General features: G+C 39.4%; 1 protein-coding gene across 1 annotated transcript; it reads left to right on the forward strand.

The window, feature by feature from the left end:
• Positions 1-1,160: 1,160 nt before the first annotated feature.
• On the forward strand, positions 1,161-14,661 carry ZFAND5 (zinc finger AN1-type containing 5). Its single transcript, XM_027839221.1, has 6 exons — positions 1,161-1,244; positions 5,986-6,145; positions 6,945-7,056; positions 8,050-8,153; positions 11,818-11,943; positions 12,974-14,661. The coding sequence occupies exons 2-6, from the start codon at positions 5,995-5,997 to the stop codon at positions 13,120-13,122; spliced, it is 642 nt and encodes a 213-aa protein (XP_027695022.1). The 5' UTR covers positions 1,161-1,244; positions 5,986-5,994; the 3' UTR covers positions 13,123-14,661.
• The last annotated feature ends 4,487 nt before the right edge of the window (positions 14,662-19,148 follow it).

Here is a 19,148-nt window from a genome sequence, read left to right on the forward strand (position 1 = left end):
ATCGGGGAGGGGGAAACAGGAGCTTTAATGGGAAAGTAGCAGGAGGGTGAGGGCGTTTATCAAGTTAAAAATAGACGAGCATCTTCCACACTCCTCCCGCCTCCCAGTCCCACCCTCGGGGTGGTGGCCCCTGCAGCTCGGGCGCTTTTTGCATAGGTCTGAGTGACTGTTGCTTTGTCTGCCCCTCCCGGGACGGCCCACTGCCCTCCCGAGGCTCGGCTGTCCCACCCCCCGCCCGCTGCCTCCTCCTCCTCGGCTCTGCCGTCCAGGAGCCCGGGAGCCGGGAGCCCGGGGGCGGAGTTACAGAGAACCCTTCGTCATCCTCGTCATCGTCCTCGAGGCTGGAGCGGCAGCAGCAGCGGCAAGGAGGAGCTTTAGCCGCCGCCTCGGTTGGTCGGAGTGCTGTTTGCTGCTGCTGCCGCTGCTGCTGTGTGTCCTCGGCCCGCCCCTGCCGCCGCCGCCGCCGCCGGTGGGGTTTTCGCTGACGTCCCCGCCCCGCCTCCTTCTGCCTCGAGACTTGGGGCTGAGAGCGAGTGAACAGACGGCAGAAAGCGCACCGCAGCGGGCTTGCCTGCACGCTGGGGCTGCTGGTGGCAGAGGGGGGGGCGGCGCGAGCGAGCGAGCCACCGTGAGCGCGAGAATCTCTCCCGGAGGAGGAGGAAGGAGAAGGAAGGGCCCCATAAAAGACCGTCGGGACCTTCCCCCCCACGCAGGCCTCGGAGTCGCCGCCTGACCCCGGGGAGGAAGCGGCCCCGTTGTTGTCGTCGCCGTCGCCTCTTCCCTCCGCCTCTTCCAGCGCTCGTCCCCCTCCCACTCCCTCCTCCCATTTCCCGAGCCCCTCGGCGAGTCTCGGCCACGCTCCGCGCCGCCGAAACAAAGGAGAGAACCAGGGAGCGGAGGCAGTCGCGCGAGCTCGGGCCCCCGGGCTTCCTCTCGCTCGCGCGCCCGGTTCCGGGGCAGCCAACGGCACCTGGGCGCTGTGGAGGAGGAGGCGCCGCCGCCGCCGCCGCCGCCGCCGCCTGTGCTCCCGCTGGTGGGCGCGAGCTCCGCCCGGGACCTGCTCCGCCGCACGCGCCTCGCCCGGCCCGGGAGCCGCCGCTGGTGCACCGCCGCGCGTCCTCCCTTTCCTGCCCCCCCCTCCGCCCGGCCGTCGCGGAGGCAGAGCCGGCCGCCCTCTTCGTATCCTGCAGCTTCTCATCACTCCCATCTTCTCGAGGGTTTCTCGGCTGCCTAGAGCCCAGCTCGTAAGTGAGGAGTTGAGGGGTTTCCCGGGGTGGGGGGGTGAGGGGTCGCGCCTCGGTCGTGCTTTGTATAGGCTTTGCCACGGAGGGAGGAGGAGGGGAGTCGTGGGGGAGGGGGGAATTGGACGGTTATGGGGGGATGGGGTGAACGGGCGGTCCTGAAGAAAGTGCTTTACGGCCTTCCTTATTTGGGGCGAGGACGCCGGGGGGCCTCGACCCCCTCCTGGGAGAATCGAGGCCCGTCCGGATAGAAATCGTACCCTGGAACGAGCTCGAGGAGCCCGGGCCTAGGGGCGAACGTGCTGGGCCCGAGCCAGGCCGGGCCTGCAGGGGTGGGGGCCCACCTGCGCTAGGCCGCCGAGGAAGCACAAAGGCGGCGGCGTCATCTTGTCGTCGTGGCCCGGGGCCCTTCTTCCCTGGCTTCCTCCTCCCTCCCCTCCATCGCTCCTTTATACCACCCCAATGCCGCGGCCTCTTCGTGGCGAGGACGTGGAGACCGCCACTCCCCCACTCCCCTGGAAATCTGTCAGGAAGCGGCGGCTTTTTTCTTTTTCTGCTTCGGCGGCTGCCGCTGCCCTGGGCGAGGAAAGAAAGGGAGGAAGAAACAAAGAGGAGGAGGACGCGGGGCTGGCCCGCGCGCCGGGGTTCCGCGTGTGTGTGTGCGTGCGCGCGGGTGTGGGGGGGGCCCTCAGTTGACCCTTGGCGACCGGGAGGGTTCAGGTTCAGTGTATGGGGAGGGGGAAGGCCCGGGGGGTAGTAGACCCGAGGTGCTGATGAGTTTGTTCAGCATGACTCAGTGATTTTGTACCTCGCCAGGCCGCGCGGCTCTTGTGGTAGGCCTGGAGGGGGGTGGGGGGGAGAGGAGCCCCCCTATTCTCCAAGGCTGAACACGGTAGCTGTTTCTGAACAAGCTTCAGTGTTGTCGGCTTTGTTTCACCTAGGGGCAAGTCTCCCCTTCCCCCAGACTTTGAGGGGGGAGGGAAAATGTTGCTATCCCCTGTTTCATAGTACCCCTCTCTCCCTCCCTCTTTTGTGTGTTTCTGCCCCCAGCTGTCCCTGGCTTGAAAGAAGTGTAGGGCTCTCCCTTTTGTTCTAGGTCACTCTGGTTGTAGGTCGTGAACGTGAGATCCTTTTAAAGCCATTTTCCTTACAAGTCATGGACCAAACCTTGCCAAAAATACGTGCTCAAAACAAAGCTTGCATTTTTAGGAAGGGTTTGAAGGTTGGCTGTCCACACGATTCTTTAATTCAGTGTGGGCCTTCCGTGACTTTGTTTTTCAAGAGGAGGTTATTAGGTCTGAAACTAGGTCTCTCTGACCTAAATACTATTTATCCTGTCATTGAAATTATTCCAAGGAATTCACTTTTTGACCTCACAGGGCTGGCTTCCTCCCCCAATTCTTAAGATTCCCCCCCCCAAAAAACAAACCCTTACCACGTTTGTGGAAATATTGGTAGTTAATTTGAATTGAGTTAAATACTGGTTTAAAAGCGAATTTCCCACAAATTAAAATTTATTGTTGTTAGCCCAAAGAACTACATTTTCATAAAGGTACCTTACTTTATATAGGGGGTGTGAAGATTTTGCTACTTATCTGTTTTAAGATGAGGTAAAAGGGGAGTTTCCCCAGTGGGGTAACTTTTACAATATTGTTGCAGCTTTAAAATAATCACTGAGAAACGTAACCTTATAAATTCCTATTTCGGCCCTAAACAAAGACATTATTCTTTACAAAATTTGTAAACCTGATTATTTGATAACCTAATGGTAAACAGGCCTCCCCACTCCCAAAAGTTTATGTGCAGAATTCACCAATTAGCATGACTTGCCTTTGAGGGTTCTCTCAGCTGTTCCTTATCATGTTGAAATGTCTGGGGCTCTTTAAAGTGACTCGTTTACGATGCTTTATCTTCTATATGGGATTTTAGATTGTCCTCCCTCCTTACATAAAGGAAAATGGAGCAGTGTTAATGGGATTTTACCTTTTTCCTACAGTAGGGATAGGAGTTCCACAGCCTCAGTTCTTTAGGTCTTGTAGGAGTTGGCAGCCTCTGGGATATAAATAGAAGCTGATTTCAGAGGCCCCTGTTGACGAGGTTGTATGTGAGAGCCTCCACCTCAGCCTGTCACATTGCAGCCTTGTGACAGGCGGAAGCTAATGTACCCACCCATGTGATCTAAGCTTCTGAGAAGTATTAAAGCAAGCAGAGCACACGTGATGGCATTTAAAACTGGCGTTCCTGGGGAAAACAGTGAGATAAAGCAAGTTAGAGGATGTTGACTTCCTAGTAGCCTTATCTAGCAAGCACAACTTTATATGTATCCTCCGGGGTAGAGAAGAAGGTGGTAAATTTTGATCAGCCAAGTGACTTTTTTTTTTTTTTTTTTGTTTTTTGTTCTGTATAGTTTGGTACTTGTGTGCCTCAAAACACTAAAAAACAGACACCCAACCATCTTTAATTTTCAAATTTGGGATTATTGAAACATTAATCAAATTGTGGCTTGAGCTATACGGTGTTCATAATTTTTTATTGTAGCTTATTTTTAAAGGTGTTGTCAAGTGATACTTGGACATACTAGGACCTACTACACGAGTAATGAACTAGCATAATTTTAGTGGTTGGAGAAGTAGTAACTTTGAAATTAAGGGCTTGACTTTGTGCATAGAAATACAGAGATTAGTACGTGGGACTTGGTAGGCCATCACATTTTCATTTGCATAAATCACTGAAGGGTATTTTTGGTACTACTTAAAATATTTTTATAAAATACGTTCAGCCAGTTTTCTAAATAATAAAGTGATGATGAAATATGTTTACAGTATCCAGCTGTAAAATGAGTAAGCTAAATTTCCATAAGTCCTATTTAAAGGGACAGGCAGCTAGCTAAATTATAGGAAGTCAAATCTGGGCACAGGTCAGCTTGACAAATATGTATAGTGTTTCTACTAATGTAATTAATAATCGCTTTACCTAGGTTTGTACTGAATTCATATTAACTTGAGATATATTCATGCTGTAGTGCCTTTGCATAGACCAACCCCCAAACCTGTAATATTTATTACATTTTAATCTCCTAGGAGATTTTAGGTGCATTAAAAGTCCTGTGCTTCTTCCTGGTGGAAGTGTTTCTTGTTCTGTCTCCCCCTAGTTAATGCTCTCCTTCCTCAAGTTATCTTCTATTTACTTGTAACTTCTCCCACTCCCTAAAATAGAATCTCCTTTTACAGGAGGCTGTTTTTCCTATAATCTGTATTTTAAAGACTACCAACAAGCTTGTACATAGTAGACAGTTAAGTATTTGTTGAATTCAGGATTCTAGTTGATATTAACCCTCCAATTTTTATTACATTAGGGAAGCAATAGAATATAGTAATAAAAATAAAAGTATTTCAATAACTGCTTTTAAAATTGCCAAAGCACATTTTTTTAGTATTTGGTTTTCTGAAGGTTTCCTTCAGTTATATCTTGTGCTTACAGCCCTTTTTGGTGTATTTATCCAAAATGTTTACAACTCTGATAAGTTTCTCAATTATGGTTTGATTACAGATTTTAAAAAGAATTAAAATGTTCCATAAGCCTACAGTGCTGCCCTTTTAAAATTATTTGCTACTGGCAATTATACTAATATTTTAAAATGACCTGGAAAACCTTCCAGTTTCTATTTTTAAAATTTCTTATAGATCACTTTTTTCTAAGAAAAGGGAATTCTTACCCAGAGGACAACCTAATGAACTTAATTCCTCAGTTTGTGATTACACCGAGTGCCAATTATAATGGTGCCCTTGGAAACACAAGGATTTGGTTGCTATATCGAGTTCTGTCTAGTAACCTTGCGTCAGAGATTAACCACTAGTGAAGGTGAAGTATTTATATTGCCCTAGCTTTTCCATGTCCCTGTTCCCACAAGCAGCAAAGTTTTGTTACCTGCTGGAAGTGGGATGTTGAGGAGCATTCACTCTAAATTTATTACAATAGCTAGAGTCCTTGGCTGACTAATCTAAAAATTGATAAATCAGAATTATCAATAATAAATAATGTTTTAAGTACTTGAAGAACTAATTTTCTCAAAGTGAAGAGTACGTGGAGGGATTTCACAAGAAGTAGCTGAACTAGAGATACTTAAGGATCTGCACGTATGTTGTTGCCAGTTAACAGGCTGGGTCACATTACAAATGCAACCTTGTTTAAACTCCCTCTGTAACTTTATAAACACCTTTCAAGCTTTAAAAGAAGACACATTGAGATTCCTTGTTACATTTTTTTTTCCTTTTACTCATCCAAATGATTTACTTTGTAGATAATTTAAATATTATTTATGAAATTACTCATGTAAAGGAACAAAATAGAATGACAGTAAATATCAGATCTCAAAGCTTGTGAAAAATCACATTGTTTAGTTTATCTTCTGAAAGGATTGGTTATTAATGAAAAGTGATAGAATGGAAATTAATGTTTAATGGTGAGGGAAAGGTGAATATATGGCTTTAGAATTTTTCAATATGAAAAAATTCAATATGAAAATATAATTTTCAGTGTGCCTTGGGTTCAGAAAAGAGATAAAAAACTAGTATTTTTCTGCTCTACTGAAACTCATTATGAATACAGTTACTGCCTCTGTTAAGAATGCTGATGTCATTTGTTTCTAGAAAAAGCAAAGATACTGATGATATCATACCAAGTCAATGATTGATTTTGGTGATATGCCAGCTTCTAATGCATTTTTTTCTGGTTTTATTTACAGCCCAGAGAAATGGCTCAGGAGACAAACCAGACCCCAGGGCCCATGCTGTGTAGCACAGGATGTGGCTTTTATGGAAATCCTAGGACAAATGGCATGTGTTCAGTTTGCTACAAAGAACATCTTCAGCGGCAGCAGAATAGTGGCAGAATGAGCCCAATGGGTAAGTTGTTGCCAAGGAAAATCATAATATTTGAAGAAGTGGCGGAAAGAACTCTAGAACCAAGTGTGTGAGCCGAAGTTGGGAACCTGTTACTGAAATCTACTGGAACCTTGAGGGGAGAAATTTTTTGAACTTAACAAAAGGCAACAGCAAAATACTTGTGAAGATATTCAATTCAACAAGCTTGTGTTAAACACCTACTATGTGCAAGGCACTTTGCAAGGTGCTGGAGATAAAGACAAAGGCAAAAAAAAAAAAATAGGCCCTGACCTCAAGGAGCTTACTTGGGGGAAAGAGGAAGGGAAGCTGCATAATGATTAGCTTTTCATTTTTATATTTGAGAATTTGCTCCATGCTTCAAGAATGCTTTGGATATGTCATTTTAATTTTGTATTTTATTTGAACCATCACCCTAGGAATAAGTAGAGGATTCTGCCAGCAGAGTAGAGGTGATTAGAAGAAGATCAATTTACCTAAACACTTTATGTGTGATTATTTATTAATATGGAAATGTCTTTTAAGGTTACATGATAGTAGACTAATTCTTAGAAATCACAAAATCTCAAGAGTTGTAAGGAATATCAGACAGGTCATCTAGTCCAACTTGCACCTGAACAGGAAGTCCCTCCTAAGACATTCTTGACAAGTGGTCATCTAGCTTCTGCTCTGGTGATAGGGAACTCAGTATCTACTCAGATGGCCCTTTCCATCTTTGGACATCTTGTAGGCTGTAAGATTTTTCCTTCCTGAATTTTTAAGAAGTTTCTCCCAATCTACTGTTCCTGTTTTTGTTTTATAGGATCAGCTAGTGGTTCCAACAGTCCTACCTCAGACTCTGCATCAGTTCAAAGAGCAGAAGCTAGTTTAAACAACTGTGAAGGTGCTGCTGGCAGCACATCTGAAAAATCAAGGTAAGATTTTGTTTTCAGGTTATTTTTGTGTTGCATTACAAAGCATAAGTAAAGTTGTGCCATATTCCTTCTTCCTGGTAAGGGAATACTTCAGATGTATCAAGCATTGCATATAAATGATATGTAGTAGATGTTTGAATGAAAATATAAACATTACAACACATTCCTTTAAAGAAAACACTAAATAGAGACTTTGTACATTTTAAATGTCAGAGGAGGGCACAAAGTCAACAAGTAATGCACTTGAGTTATTTAATCAAATGGACAAATTTTGGGAGTGTAATATAATTTTGTAAGCTTGGCAATTACCATTGTAGTATTGAGGAGTACTACTCATTCAGCCTTTGGTTCTACCGAAGATAATAGGAAGTACCATGCCAAAGGCGTAATCTCTGCCCTCAAGGAACTTCAAGTATAGCAGTCAAGAAAAAGCTTAAATGAATTAAAATGCAAGGAGTAAAAGTGCATAAGCCAATAGAAATCCATATTATTTAGTAAAAGAGAATATTGCCTCTTATAACTATGGTACAAATTAGAATGGGAGGACAAAGCTAGCCAAAGTGCTATGGTAGAGAGTTTGGCTGTAGAAGGCCTTGAACTTTGAATTTGAAGTAGTTTTTGTTGCTTGTTCTTTAGCACATACATAACTCAGAGAGAATGGTAGTTATCCTCTATATTTTTTTTAAAAAGAATTGACTCTGTGTTAGTCAAAGATTACAGATAAATCCATTTGATAAATTGTTAAATGCCTACATTGTATGAGAACTGACCTTTTCTCTTAAGGAGAAAGACTGGTACAAAAATGAAGACTAGACTATAAAAGTATTTTAAAAGTTAAAACTGCTATGAGGACAAAGTATGTGTCTACATACCTTCTTGTAGACAATAAGCTTAAAAACAGTACCCAAGAAGCTAAAATATTTTGAAAATACACATTTAAAATGTTGAGCTATTAATGCCTTTAAAAAATTTTATTTTACTGAACTCAAATAGAAATGTGCCTGTGGCCGCTTTGCCTGTAACACAGCAAATGACAGAAATGAGCATTTCAAGAGAGGACAAAATAACCACACCGAAAACAGAGGCATCAGAGCCAGGTATGCTTTTAATCGCTTAACATTAATTCCTTCTGAATGCTCCTCAGAGGTCTGAAGAAAGGGTTTGTATAGGGAGTCCTCACAGTTCTATTGAAGAACAAGAGAAGGTATTTGCAAGAAGAATCTTCCTTCCACTGACAAGTCCTGATGTAAAACAGTATACTTTTTGTGTAACAAAGCATTTAGTAATATGGAACTTTAAGCAGATGTGAAGGGACATTTTGAGATCTTTAAAGTCAGTCTTTACCCAAAAAATCTACACGTCCTAATCTTGATGATAATTGGGTCCTCCAGTGACCCTTTTGGTTAAGGCGTTAGTGAGTTGTTGTTAGCTTGGTGAAGTGACTGAACAGCTGCTCAGTTTCTTAGCACAGCTGTGAAGTTATTTGTGTATCTTCCTACGAAGGAGACACAGTGTGTGGTAAATCAGTTGATTTTTTTTCTCACATGTATATGTGGTAGTAAAAGATGCTTCTAATTTGAAAATTGTAATAATTCAAACTGGCTCTTCCTGATGATTACCATTGTAATGTCTGAGGAAGAGGAACTTCCTAAACCAATTAATAATAAATATGTCTCTCATGGTATCAGTTTAACTTACTTTACAATAACCTTTTAAAGGAATTCAGCTTTGTGTATGTAAATATATGCTGCTAATTCCAAAGTAGTTCTTGGCCTGTTCTTCTAAAGCAGGCCCAGCAGGAGCAGCATTTTAAATACTGGATTAAAGGTTTTGGAGATTCTAGGAACTTAGAAAAATATTTTGGGGTCTTCATGTGACTTACTCTCATTTTTACTTAACTCCTTCCCCTTCCCCAGGAAGAGAGTGAGGCTTACTATTTGAAAAATGAATGTTAGTGGGTTTAAAGATTTTTCTGTAAAAGAAACAGAATCTTAATTTTTCAGAGAAACTTTTCATTCAGCAAAGACTTGTCATAAGCACTGAAGAAAATATTGCATGCATAGGTAGTGTGCTGTAAGATTGTATTTTAACATTAACTGGAAGAGATAAAGTTGTTTAGATACATGGCTAAGAGACTTTAGCAAAATAAATCTCAGAGGAATTATAAATCAAGGTGTGGCCTGCTTGGGGGAAGAGGTGACAGAATTGTCAAGAAAATAGGAATTTCAGCAGTTACATAGTAGGCTTAGTATTGGTCTCATTTTCCTTACCTAGTCTTTGTTAGACTGGACTGAGAAAAGCTTCTTTGGTTGTTAAAATGTAATTAAGATGTTATTAGCAATTTATCTTAATGTTCTGCTAGACATTTAGATTATGGAGGGATAGGTTTGGAAAGGATGAGAATACACTGCTTGTATTCTCAGGATGACAGTGATCACATCAGTAAAAATTAAACTTAGTGACCAATGCAAATAGTTCTTAGGAGTATGTCAGAAGCATGTTTCCAAGACAAGAAATGAACTGTAGGTACTGTACTACCTCCTTATGGAAATGAGACTAAGCAAAAGCATTTCCGATTCATAAGATAACAACCTTATGCATTTGTCCTAGTTTGGGAATCGTTCTAACATCTGGAGAAAGAATGTCTGAATATCTGTGGAAAAACACAGGGTGGTCTGTGTGTTCTATATATGGATCATTCATCCTATAATTTCCTTGCAAATTGCAAATATAAACAGTGTACAACTTCATAGGAGAGTGGCTTAGGTGAAAATTGATGAAGCTGTCTTTAGCTATTTACTTTTAACACCATGGCTAAGATTGTAGTTTATATTTACGAAGTTACTTAGCCCAGGAAATTCTCAGTTTTACTTTGGGCTGGAGATAGTTGTGTAAATGTTGGAAAAAGTAAGTTTCCTCCTTTTACAGAACTGGCTGAATCTCCCAGCTGTTGTCCTCACCAATACCACCCTCTCCATTCCTTTTGCCCTTCTAATGGAATAATAGAATTCTAATAGAATCCAGCATTCTAGCTGGCCATTTAATGGAAAGAGTACCTGATAGAGGAGATAAGTTTCTGTAATCTGCTTAGTTGATAAACAGTTTGACCTTGGGAAAGTCACTTAACTTCTGACCTGGTTACTCTCTCTTAATAAGAGATTAGGCTGAGTTATTTCTAAAGGTCCCCCTTCTGTTGTAATATTGAATATACAGCTGAGCCCTCCCTAACTTCTTGGATTCCACCAAATTATTTTATAATACTTCCCAGGTGATTTTTTTTTTTTAATTTAAACACACAGCAAGGAATTGTTCCATTTCTATTTATACCAATAGGTGTGCCAGCTTTAGCAAGAATTAAAAAGGTTTTGTTTTTTGGGGGTTTTTTTGGTGGGCAGCGGGAGTTAAGTGACTTGCCCAGGGTCACACAGCTAGTAAGTGTTATGTGTCTGAGGCCGGATTGGAACTCAGGTCCTCCTGAATCCAGGGCTGGTGCTCTATCCACAAATTTTTTTTTTTTTTTTAAATTTTTTTTTTTTTTACTAAGGAGAGTTCCAGGGTACTAAAACTATTTTTAGGCTTTTTAATAGTTTCATTACTCTTTCATTATAGTACTTAATAAATGACCCTAAAAGAGTTCCACAAAACCCTTGCCTCTAAACCAAAAGTTTACACTGTAAGGCTGAAAGCATTGATACTTATAAACCTTTAGGCAAAATGGGTAAGGATCTACAAGTAAGGTTATATTTTCTATATTGCCTAGTAAATTGTAAAAGGCTACTAGTTAATGACACATTTGAAAAGTTGGTTTATATTACCTTGGGACACAAATGAAGAATGTTTTAAGTTTTGTAAATACTGTCCTAATGGCTTTATATTGGAAATTTGGGGCTTTAAAAATTAAGCTTATTCTTAGGTTGACTGAATTTAACTAATCTGTTTTCTATGGGCTTTTCATAATTTGCTGCTTATATCTTTTACTTGGCACTTATTTAAAATTAGGTTTGCAGAGGAGTAAAAACCTGATAGTGAAACACCTGACTTTCTTTAATAAAGAGATAATGTCTTGTCTCCGTAGTTCTAAATCATCAACTCATTCATTTTATAAATATTACTAGTGCGCTTGGAGTTACTTCTGTCATTAAGACTTTTCAAAAAATACAATTGGGCAGAAGAGAAATTTTGTTTTTAGCTTCTTTTCTCCATTTGGTGGGCATAGGATGCATATGAGTGATACTGAACATTTGAACTCTTTAAAAAATACTCTTCTAGTGTTCACATGGTTTGGGATTCATATGGTATTTTGATTTTATTAATTTATTTATTTTTGCCAATGCCTACAAGTTTTGAAAAGTTGATGCTTTTGTTTATCCAAATGAGAATAATTATGTTCTGGTTAAATTGGTTCTTTGTTGTAGTTTATTTGGATTTTGCTGCAGCTTGTTCTGTTGTTGTCCTAGAAGTTGATACTATATAGAAGACGAGATGTTGGTCTATACAGTATGAGTTCATATTCTTTTGCAAACTCTAAATCTGCTTATATAAAAGTGTAGGTAGCATTGTGTCTTTAAGAATCCTAACTACTAAGAAATGTTGATCAAAGAGGTGTTTTTTTAAAATATTTTAGCAACACTGCTGTACAGAATGAGGGTAGGATGAGAGTCCTTGAGGAATCATTTGAGGGAATATGATCACCAGATATTTCACAAAGCTGTCAGCCAGTTAACTCTTGTCAAATTTCCATTTCTTGGCTTTATTCTCCAGTTGTCACTCAGCCAAGTCCATCAGTTTCTCAGCCTAGTACTTCTCGAAGTGAAGAAAAAGCTCCAGAATTGCCTAAACCAAAGAAGAACCGATGTTTCATGTGCAGGAAGAAAGTTGGCCTTACAGGTATTGCAACTGCCTTAAAATCATGTATGCCTGAGAGAGAACACCAATGTTCAGTACTAGTTAGGGGGACTGGCATGATGTTAAATTTCAAACATCATATGGAAAAATCCCACCACCAATCAAGATCTCTGTTTTAAAAATTGAACAAATAGGTTTTTGTTTTTTTGTTTTTTTTTTAACCTTAAAAGGTAAATTGAACTGTGGAGGAGGGTCAGGGATATCTCTTAAATTCTTCTTTTCAGCTGTATAGCTGAAATGTGTCCTATTTGTCATATTCCACTGTGGCACAACTAATAATAAAAGCTTTTCTCATGAATCTTAAGTCCCCCCCCCCCTTTTTTCTTTTCCCTTTGTTCTCAGCCTCCCCATAAGGGTAAGGGAGAAAAACCTGGCAAATACCAAGGACAATTTTCTAATATGTAATAATAACCTAAGGACTAATTCATAATTGTTTTTGGTAGGTAGAGAGTATTCTTTAGCCAGGATCATAGTCTCTTTCCACTCACTTAGTTGGTAGGTGCTCTGAATGCTAAAAAGGCTTGTTTTGGAGGTCCACCCTTGTGTAGGCAGGAGAATATATTTAACCTGTATGTATAGCATATAGGACTTTGGGAGTCAGGAAGCTAAATATCTATTTATATTCTACCTCTGAAGCTTACTACTTAATGTGACCATGGACATTAAACTTGTTTCCTCATCTATAGAATAGTCATATGAGAGATAATAAAGAGCTCTTCATTTTTTAAAGACTATATAAATATCAGTTCTGTTGCCCAAAGGAAAACAACTGATTTTTTGACAAAGTTAAGTATAAGGTTAAAAGTTATTTTAATATGCGCTAAATAATTTTGACATGACAAACACATAGGATGAAAATGTATGTATTACTGAAATTCAAAAGACAGTATTTTTCTTCTATATTTTAGAGGTATTGAACTTCAGTTCCCCTTCTGTAGTAACTAAAAACCTATAAATTAGAGTATTTTAGAGCTAAGTTTTCAAGTGACTCTATTTCCTCTTGTTTGTACAGGGTTTGACTGCCGGTGTGGAAATTTGTTTTGTGGACTTCACCGTTATTCTGACAAGCACAACTGCCCCTATGATTATAAAGCAGAAGCTGCAGCAAAAATCAGGAAAGAGAATCCAGTTGTTGTGGCTGAAAAAATCCAGAGAATATAAACTAAATTGCTACTTGTGAAGAGACTGAATTTTGTTTTTGTTTTTATTTTAATATATCGTAGGAAAACATTAAAGAGCAGATGCATGGCATTTTCCTTTGATGTTCTCCAGAGTTTTACTTTAAACTTGTCTGTCTTATAATTGATATTTTAGGATGTTTGGGTGTTTGTTACAGGCAGAATTGGATAGATACAGCCCTATAAATGTATATGCCCTCCCTTTGAATAAAATTGGATGATAACCTGCACCATAAATTGAAATGCACAGGTATTGGAGACAAGAATATTTAGTTCACATGTGCCAAACAAATATGTAAAACCTGCATGTTTGCAGCATATCTGCCTTTTGGGAATGTAATCAAGGTATAATATCTTTGGCTAGTGTTATGTGCCTGTATAAAAAAAAAAATGGTACACCAGAAAAAGACTGGCAGTCTACTTTTACCATAGTTAAACTTTGCCCTGTTAATTTCTACAACTCATTCTTTTGAAGCAGAAAGTAAGCTATATATAAAGGATCAGATCTTTCAGTGAAATGAATATTTTTGGTGCCATATATAAGCCACGATCTACTGAATGCTGTGAGAGTAAGACATTTTGACTCAAAGGGTAAAAACATTGAAACAACTTATATGGCAGTAAATCCATCAAACTGACTCAAAGACTTGATTCTGTCTCTGAAACAGCGTGCTGGCCTGCACCAGAAGATTTGTCTGCTTTACTCTTGTGTAGCTAAAAATGTTGTGTAGCACAATACTGTAGTAAAGTTTTTGTTTGTTTCCAAGAAGAAATAAATGCTACATGGTTTTACATACAGCAGCTTTAATCAAATTACGTGCATCTGATGAATCTTACTTTGCAAAAGGTATTTGAACAGTTTGATTTCTTGTGTATATCTTCTGTTGAATGTGTTTTCGGTTCCAGAAAGGTTGTTTAAAGCTTTTTTAAAACTTAAGTTTTCACTGTAGTTGCACCCTTCTGCATGGAAAAAAAAACCATAACCAACATGGCTTAAGTGGTACCCAGAACCACTCTCAGAGGGCTGCTTTTATCATTTTAATTGTACTTGGGTGTAGGACTATAGTTGTTCTTGGGTGTATTGCATGGGCTGCATTATCTACAGCATTGTACAATAACAACTCTAGAAAAGGCAGTATACTTCACTGATGCTTGTCTGGTAATATCACTTCTGTGTTATAATGGAAGGTTTTTTTGTGATGTATGAAACTTGTGGTTTTTTTACATATAAACGAGTATGGTTTAGACTAGTGTTGTGGTAATGCCTGTTTTCATTTGTAAATAGTTAAGTATGTACACAAGGCACTACTTTCGACTTTTTTTTAATTGCAGTGTTCAGTCCTAGTTTTTACTTCACTCTTAAGGCATCAGGTTTTTGACTTAACTTTTATGTACTTTAGTTTGGAGTTAGATATGCAAATGTGTACAGATAGTTCATATTTATGTATTGCACATAATCATGCTCCTTAGCATTTATGCTATATTGTATTATGTAAATAATAAAAATCATGTACAGAGGGAATTATTTCCACTCATTCATTGGCTTCTTAGCCATGGGTTACCATTCAGAATTAGAAGCCTTAAAGGGGAAAAAAATTGATATTTGTATTATATAAGGCATTTATTTCTTTATATTTTTTTAGCTATGTATATAGACTCAGCATAGCTGTAATATCACATTTTTCCATCAATCCCTGAAGAGGATTTATTCTACTGAGAAGCATGACAGATGGAATATAATTTTTAAAACTTGGACTTTTATCAATCGGTGTGCCAAGATAGGATTTCTAGGGGACAGATCATTATATGCAGATTAAAGGAGATCTGTGAAGATCCATACCTCTTGCCTCACTCTCAATTTAGACTATATATGGTTATAGTTCTTTCCTGTCCTTTGGGATTTATCATGGCAAGACACAAGTGTGCTTAATTTTCCAAAGGCATACACCACCGCTATTGTGATCTGTCTTGGATTTTAGTGTTTTTGTTAAAAGGAGAAAAAAATTCAAAATAGCAGATGTGCTGTCCAAAAGGAGAGAAAGGAACAGTGCAATTCCTCAGCCAGCTTTGGCAGCAGCTGTCTTGTTGGCAAAGGATAACACCACCAACTTAGCCATAATGGGATTTTAGGGGTGGGAAGGAGTCCGTTCATTTTATCTGTACTTTAGTGCTTCCTGTAATGTATAATGGGAATTTTCTTTTTTTCTTTTGGCTGCCTCATACTTCTGAAACAGGAAAAGACTACAAGTAGAAATGGAAATGTGCATGTTGGGATTGATGATCTGTGTCTACAAAAATGCAAATGATGTTAACTTTGAATCTAGTTAATCATAGTTCTAGAGCATGGAGGTGGGGAGGATTGTGAGATACTCTCTTATCCAAGTCCAGATTTCAATTGATTCCCCTACTCTACCTCCAGCTAACTGATACAAAATTTTAAATGATAGCTACTGGTAGAAGGTAGATGTATAGTGAAGAGAAAAGGAAGAATTCTGCAGGAAGATAATTAGAACTTTTGGAGACCATACAACTTGGATTATGGGAAGGTTTGTATAATCAAGAGCTGTGAGTGCTAGTTATTTAAGAAAAGTTGCTGTTCATGAGAATTTTTATTTGCTATGTTTTTTTAAAGTGTTCAGTGGCTTATGTAAAGGGAAGCATTAGTTAACTGAGAAGTCAAATAAACAAGGCAATTATCAATGTTTTAAGTACAAAATTGGAGAAAAGTCTTTAAAATACTTAGAGGCTGAACGCATTATTCTGGATCTTGGAAATGGAGTGCTTCATAAAATCCGGATGAATTTTATAACAATACTTTAAGGCCAAGAAGGAAAAAAAGTTATAATTTTGGGTTAAGATTTAAAGCATATGGTGCTTTTATTTTCATCCTGTCTTGTACGTGGAATATATAGGTTCAATATCAGACATTAGCCTTTTCTCCTCTCTAGATTTTGTTTACAAATACTTTTTACAGTGAAAACGGGTCTTGGAGCTTTTTGTTGAAAGTGATTCTGAAGATATTTTCAATTAAGCTTTGATGACTTTTACCTATATACTGCCTTAAATGTAGCTCCTGACCAGTTAAGGTAATTTCCCCACAAGAAGTCTGTGTTACTGTCTTTTTTGAAACACGATGGTTGTCAGTTTTGTTGACGTAGGTAACACCTCCAATGGTGCTGATTGCTATCTATCCACACCATTTTGTGTGACTTCAGTCCATATCCTTCCATAAATCCTTACAGGGGTCCAGCCAAAGTGCTGGAGTATTTACTTGGCTGCTGTTGCAACAGTGGGCTTCCTGATTTTTGCTGTATGCTTGGCCCACCAAAGATACATGGCTATGTATCTTTTATAGCCCTTTGTGTGAAAGATTTTTATAGATTATATATACGAGAGTTGGGGTGGAAAAACTAGAGACTAGCATGACCTAACTGATTAAATCACTGATTTCTTGTCAGGCTCCAACACTTGAGAAATAACTGCTATTCTGCATTGGTTGGAGTTTGCATACTAGGGACCAGGGAATTCCCTGTACTATCTGAGGTACCTACTGGGTGACTTCAGACTTGGAGCCAAGAAACCAGACTTCAAACCCTGTTTCACATAGCTGTAACCCTGGACAACCCATTTAATCTCTTGCCTCAATTTCCTTATCTATAAAATGGGAAATATATCACTTCCCCATAAGGTTATGAGAATCGAATGGAATAATACATGTGAGGTGCTTTGTAAAATTTAGTGCACTCAGTAAATATTTATCAATCACCTACTGTGTGCCAGGCACAGTACCAGGTACTGGGGTTACAAACAGGCAAAAGAGAAGTGTGCTTTCAAGGATGTCACCATTGAATGGGAAATAGCTATTTACAAAGAATTCTATTTACAGGATAAATTAGAGATAACAGTGAAGACAGCATTAAGGAGGACAGGGGAAAGGCTTCTTATAGAAGGTAAGATTTTTAGCTGGGGTTTGAAGGAAACTAGGAGGCAGAGATGAGAGAGAGAAAGAGGCACAGGAGGACAGCCAGTGAAAATGTAAGGAGTTGGGAGATGGCAGTTTCTTGTGCAAGAAACAGCAAGGAGGCCAGTGTCTATGGATGATAGGATATGTGAGTTGTAAAATTGAAAAAGACTACAAAGGGGAGGTAAATTATGAAAGACTTTAAATATCCAAATGGATTTTTTTTTGGTACATCTGGTATGGATGATATTTATTATTAGACTGAATAAGTCACAGGTTTGACAAGACCAATATGGTCTAGTCTGTTTACGTCTGCCCTGGGTACCAACACTGTCTCACCAATGATTATACTTGCGTGATCTGTGATCGTGGTTCTTCAAAGATTGGTATTCCACAAAAGCATCACTGGAATAATTCTGATTATTAAGAGATGGGATTGTTGTTTGGGGGAAAGGAAGCATGGTGGTATTAGAAGTGCTGCTGTTTCCCAAATGTAATCCAAAACCTTTTTCTTTTCCTCTTCCTCAGTGTTAGGCCTGGTTTGTTAACCCCAAGATATTAAAGGCTGGATATGACTGCATAAAGCCTTGCATTTTGATTGGTACTTTTTCCCAGTTAGACCTTTGTAGGGAATTGGTTATTGACCCATTTTTTGTAAATCATTTTTCATTTTGAAGTATTTTTTTTAAGTGCAACTGTCAGAATTTTACAACTTTAAGCTAGAAATAAGATTTTTGTGAAAGTGTGAGGTAAGGAGTAATGTGTACAGAGTGGGAACTAATTAAAATGTGTTAGCTTTTTAACCTGAAGCCTGAGAATGCTGTTTGATTCAGGTTTGTGTTTGCTACTTTTAAAAAGTGACTTAGAAATGTAAATCAATCAAATGTACCCTTTAACTCTAGATATTAACACACAGAATATGGGGCTTTCACAAACAACATGATTGTTTTGTCTCACCCATCTCCTTTCTTGAAAAGTAAACTCAGAATTGGCCTTTTTGTGTTTCAGGTTTTTGAACCCATTTTTTCTGTTTGCTAAAAATCTGCTTTCTTTTTTGTGCAAGCAGTAATGTTGCTAAATGTCAGACATGACTGTGTTGACATTTGGCCTTTAAACATATATCATTATCATAGCTTTAGAGGTATGATAGGAGGTCATCTAGTCCAGGGCTTCTTAAACTTTTTCCACTCTGGACTCCTTCAACGCTTCTTAAACTGTGGGTTGAGACCTCATATTACCCACAGTATAAGAAGTGCAGATTCTAGTCTAGTACCTTAAAGAATATCTGTAATCTAATTGACTCTTAGTCATTGAACTGTTCCAAACTTCTCAAAGCCTTCTCCATTCTCAGCAGATCACCTTTACTCATACTTGGTTAGAAAAACAACTCAGGTTTTAATAAAATGTTAATTTCTTGAAGGAAGCAACTATTTCCATTTTGTCTTTCCCTGTGGCCTGGCACATAGCAATTGCTTAAAAAATAGTTGTTTGGAGCTCCCACTTATCTCCTCTACAGCTCAAAATCCCTTGAATTCATCCCCATTTCTCTTTCCCTTTATTTCAGTTTCTGATGAAGAAGTGGCTTTCTCACCAAGGCTAGCCCCTCTACTTGTACTCTTGATGTTATCTCCACTATCCTCTCTCTAATCTTCAGTCCTTTTCTTTCTTCTGAATCCCTCCCTGCTGCCTGCAGATATGCCCAGGTCTCATCCTTTAAAAAAAAAAAAAGTTTTCATCTGACACTGCCTATCCTCTCAAGCCATACTACTAGAAAAAGGTCTTTATGGCTGTTGTCTCTACTATGTCTCTGTTCTTTCTGCCCTCATCTCTCAGCTGAAACTGTTTTACTCAAAGTGCTTAATTTGATACCATGGATTATTCTTCCTCAGTTTTCCTGATGGTGTTAACTTGGTTCTCCTAGCTATTTGTTCCTCAGTTTCCTTTAATGCTATATACCCACTGACTGAGTATTCATTGAGGCTATATCCTGGGCCCTCTTCATAGCCTTAAACTTGGTGAGCTCATGAGTTTCCATGAATTCAATTATC

Source organism: Vombatus ursinus, unplaced genomic scaffold (genome assembly GCF_900497805.2).
Source record: "Vombatus ursinus unplaced genomic scaffold, bare-nosed wombat genome assembly UNPS02014832.1, whole genome shotgun sequence".
Lineage (NCBI taxonomy): Eukaryota > Metazoa > Chordata > Mammalia > Diprotodontia > Vombatidae > Vombatus > Vombatus ursinus.

Bases quoted from the DNA above. Each gene is read 5' to 3' on its own strand.
- ZFAND5 (XM_027839221.1), top strand. From the start codon at position 5,995: ATGGCTCAGGAGACAAACCAGACCCCAGGGCCCATGCTGTGTAGCACA. The intron at 8,154-11,817 runs GTATGCTTTTAA...TTTATTCTCCAG, and splicing joins AACAGAGGCATCAGAGCCAG to TTGTCACTCAGCCAAGTCCA. The intron at 11,944-12,973 runs GTATTGCAACTG...TTGTTTGTACAG, and splicing joins GAAGAAAGTTGGCCTTACAG to GGTTTGACTGCCGGTGTGGA.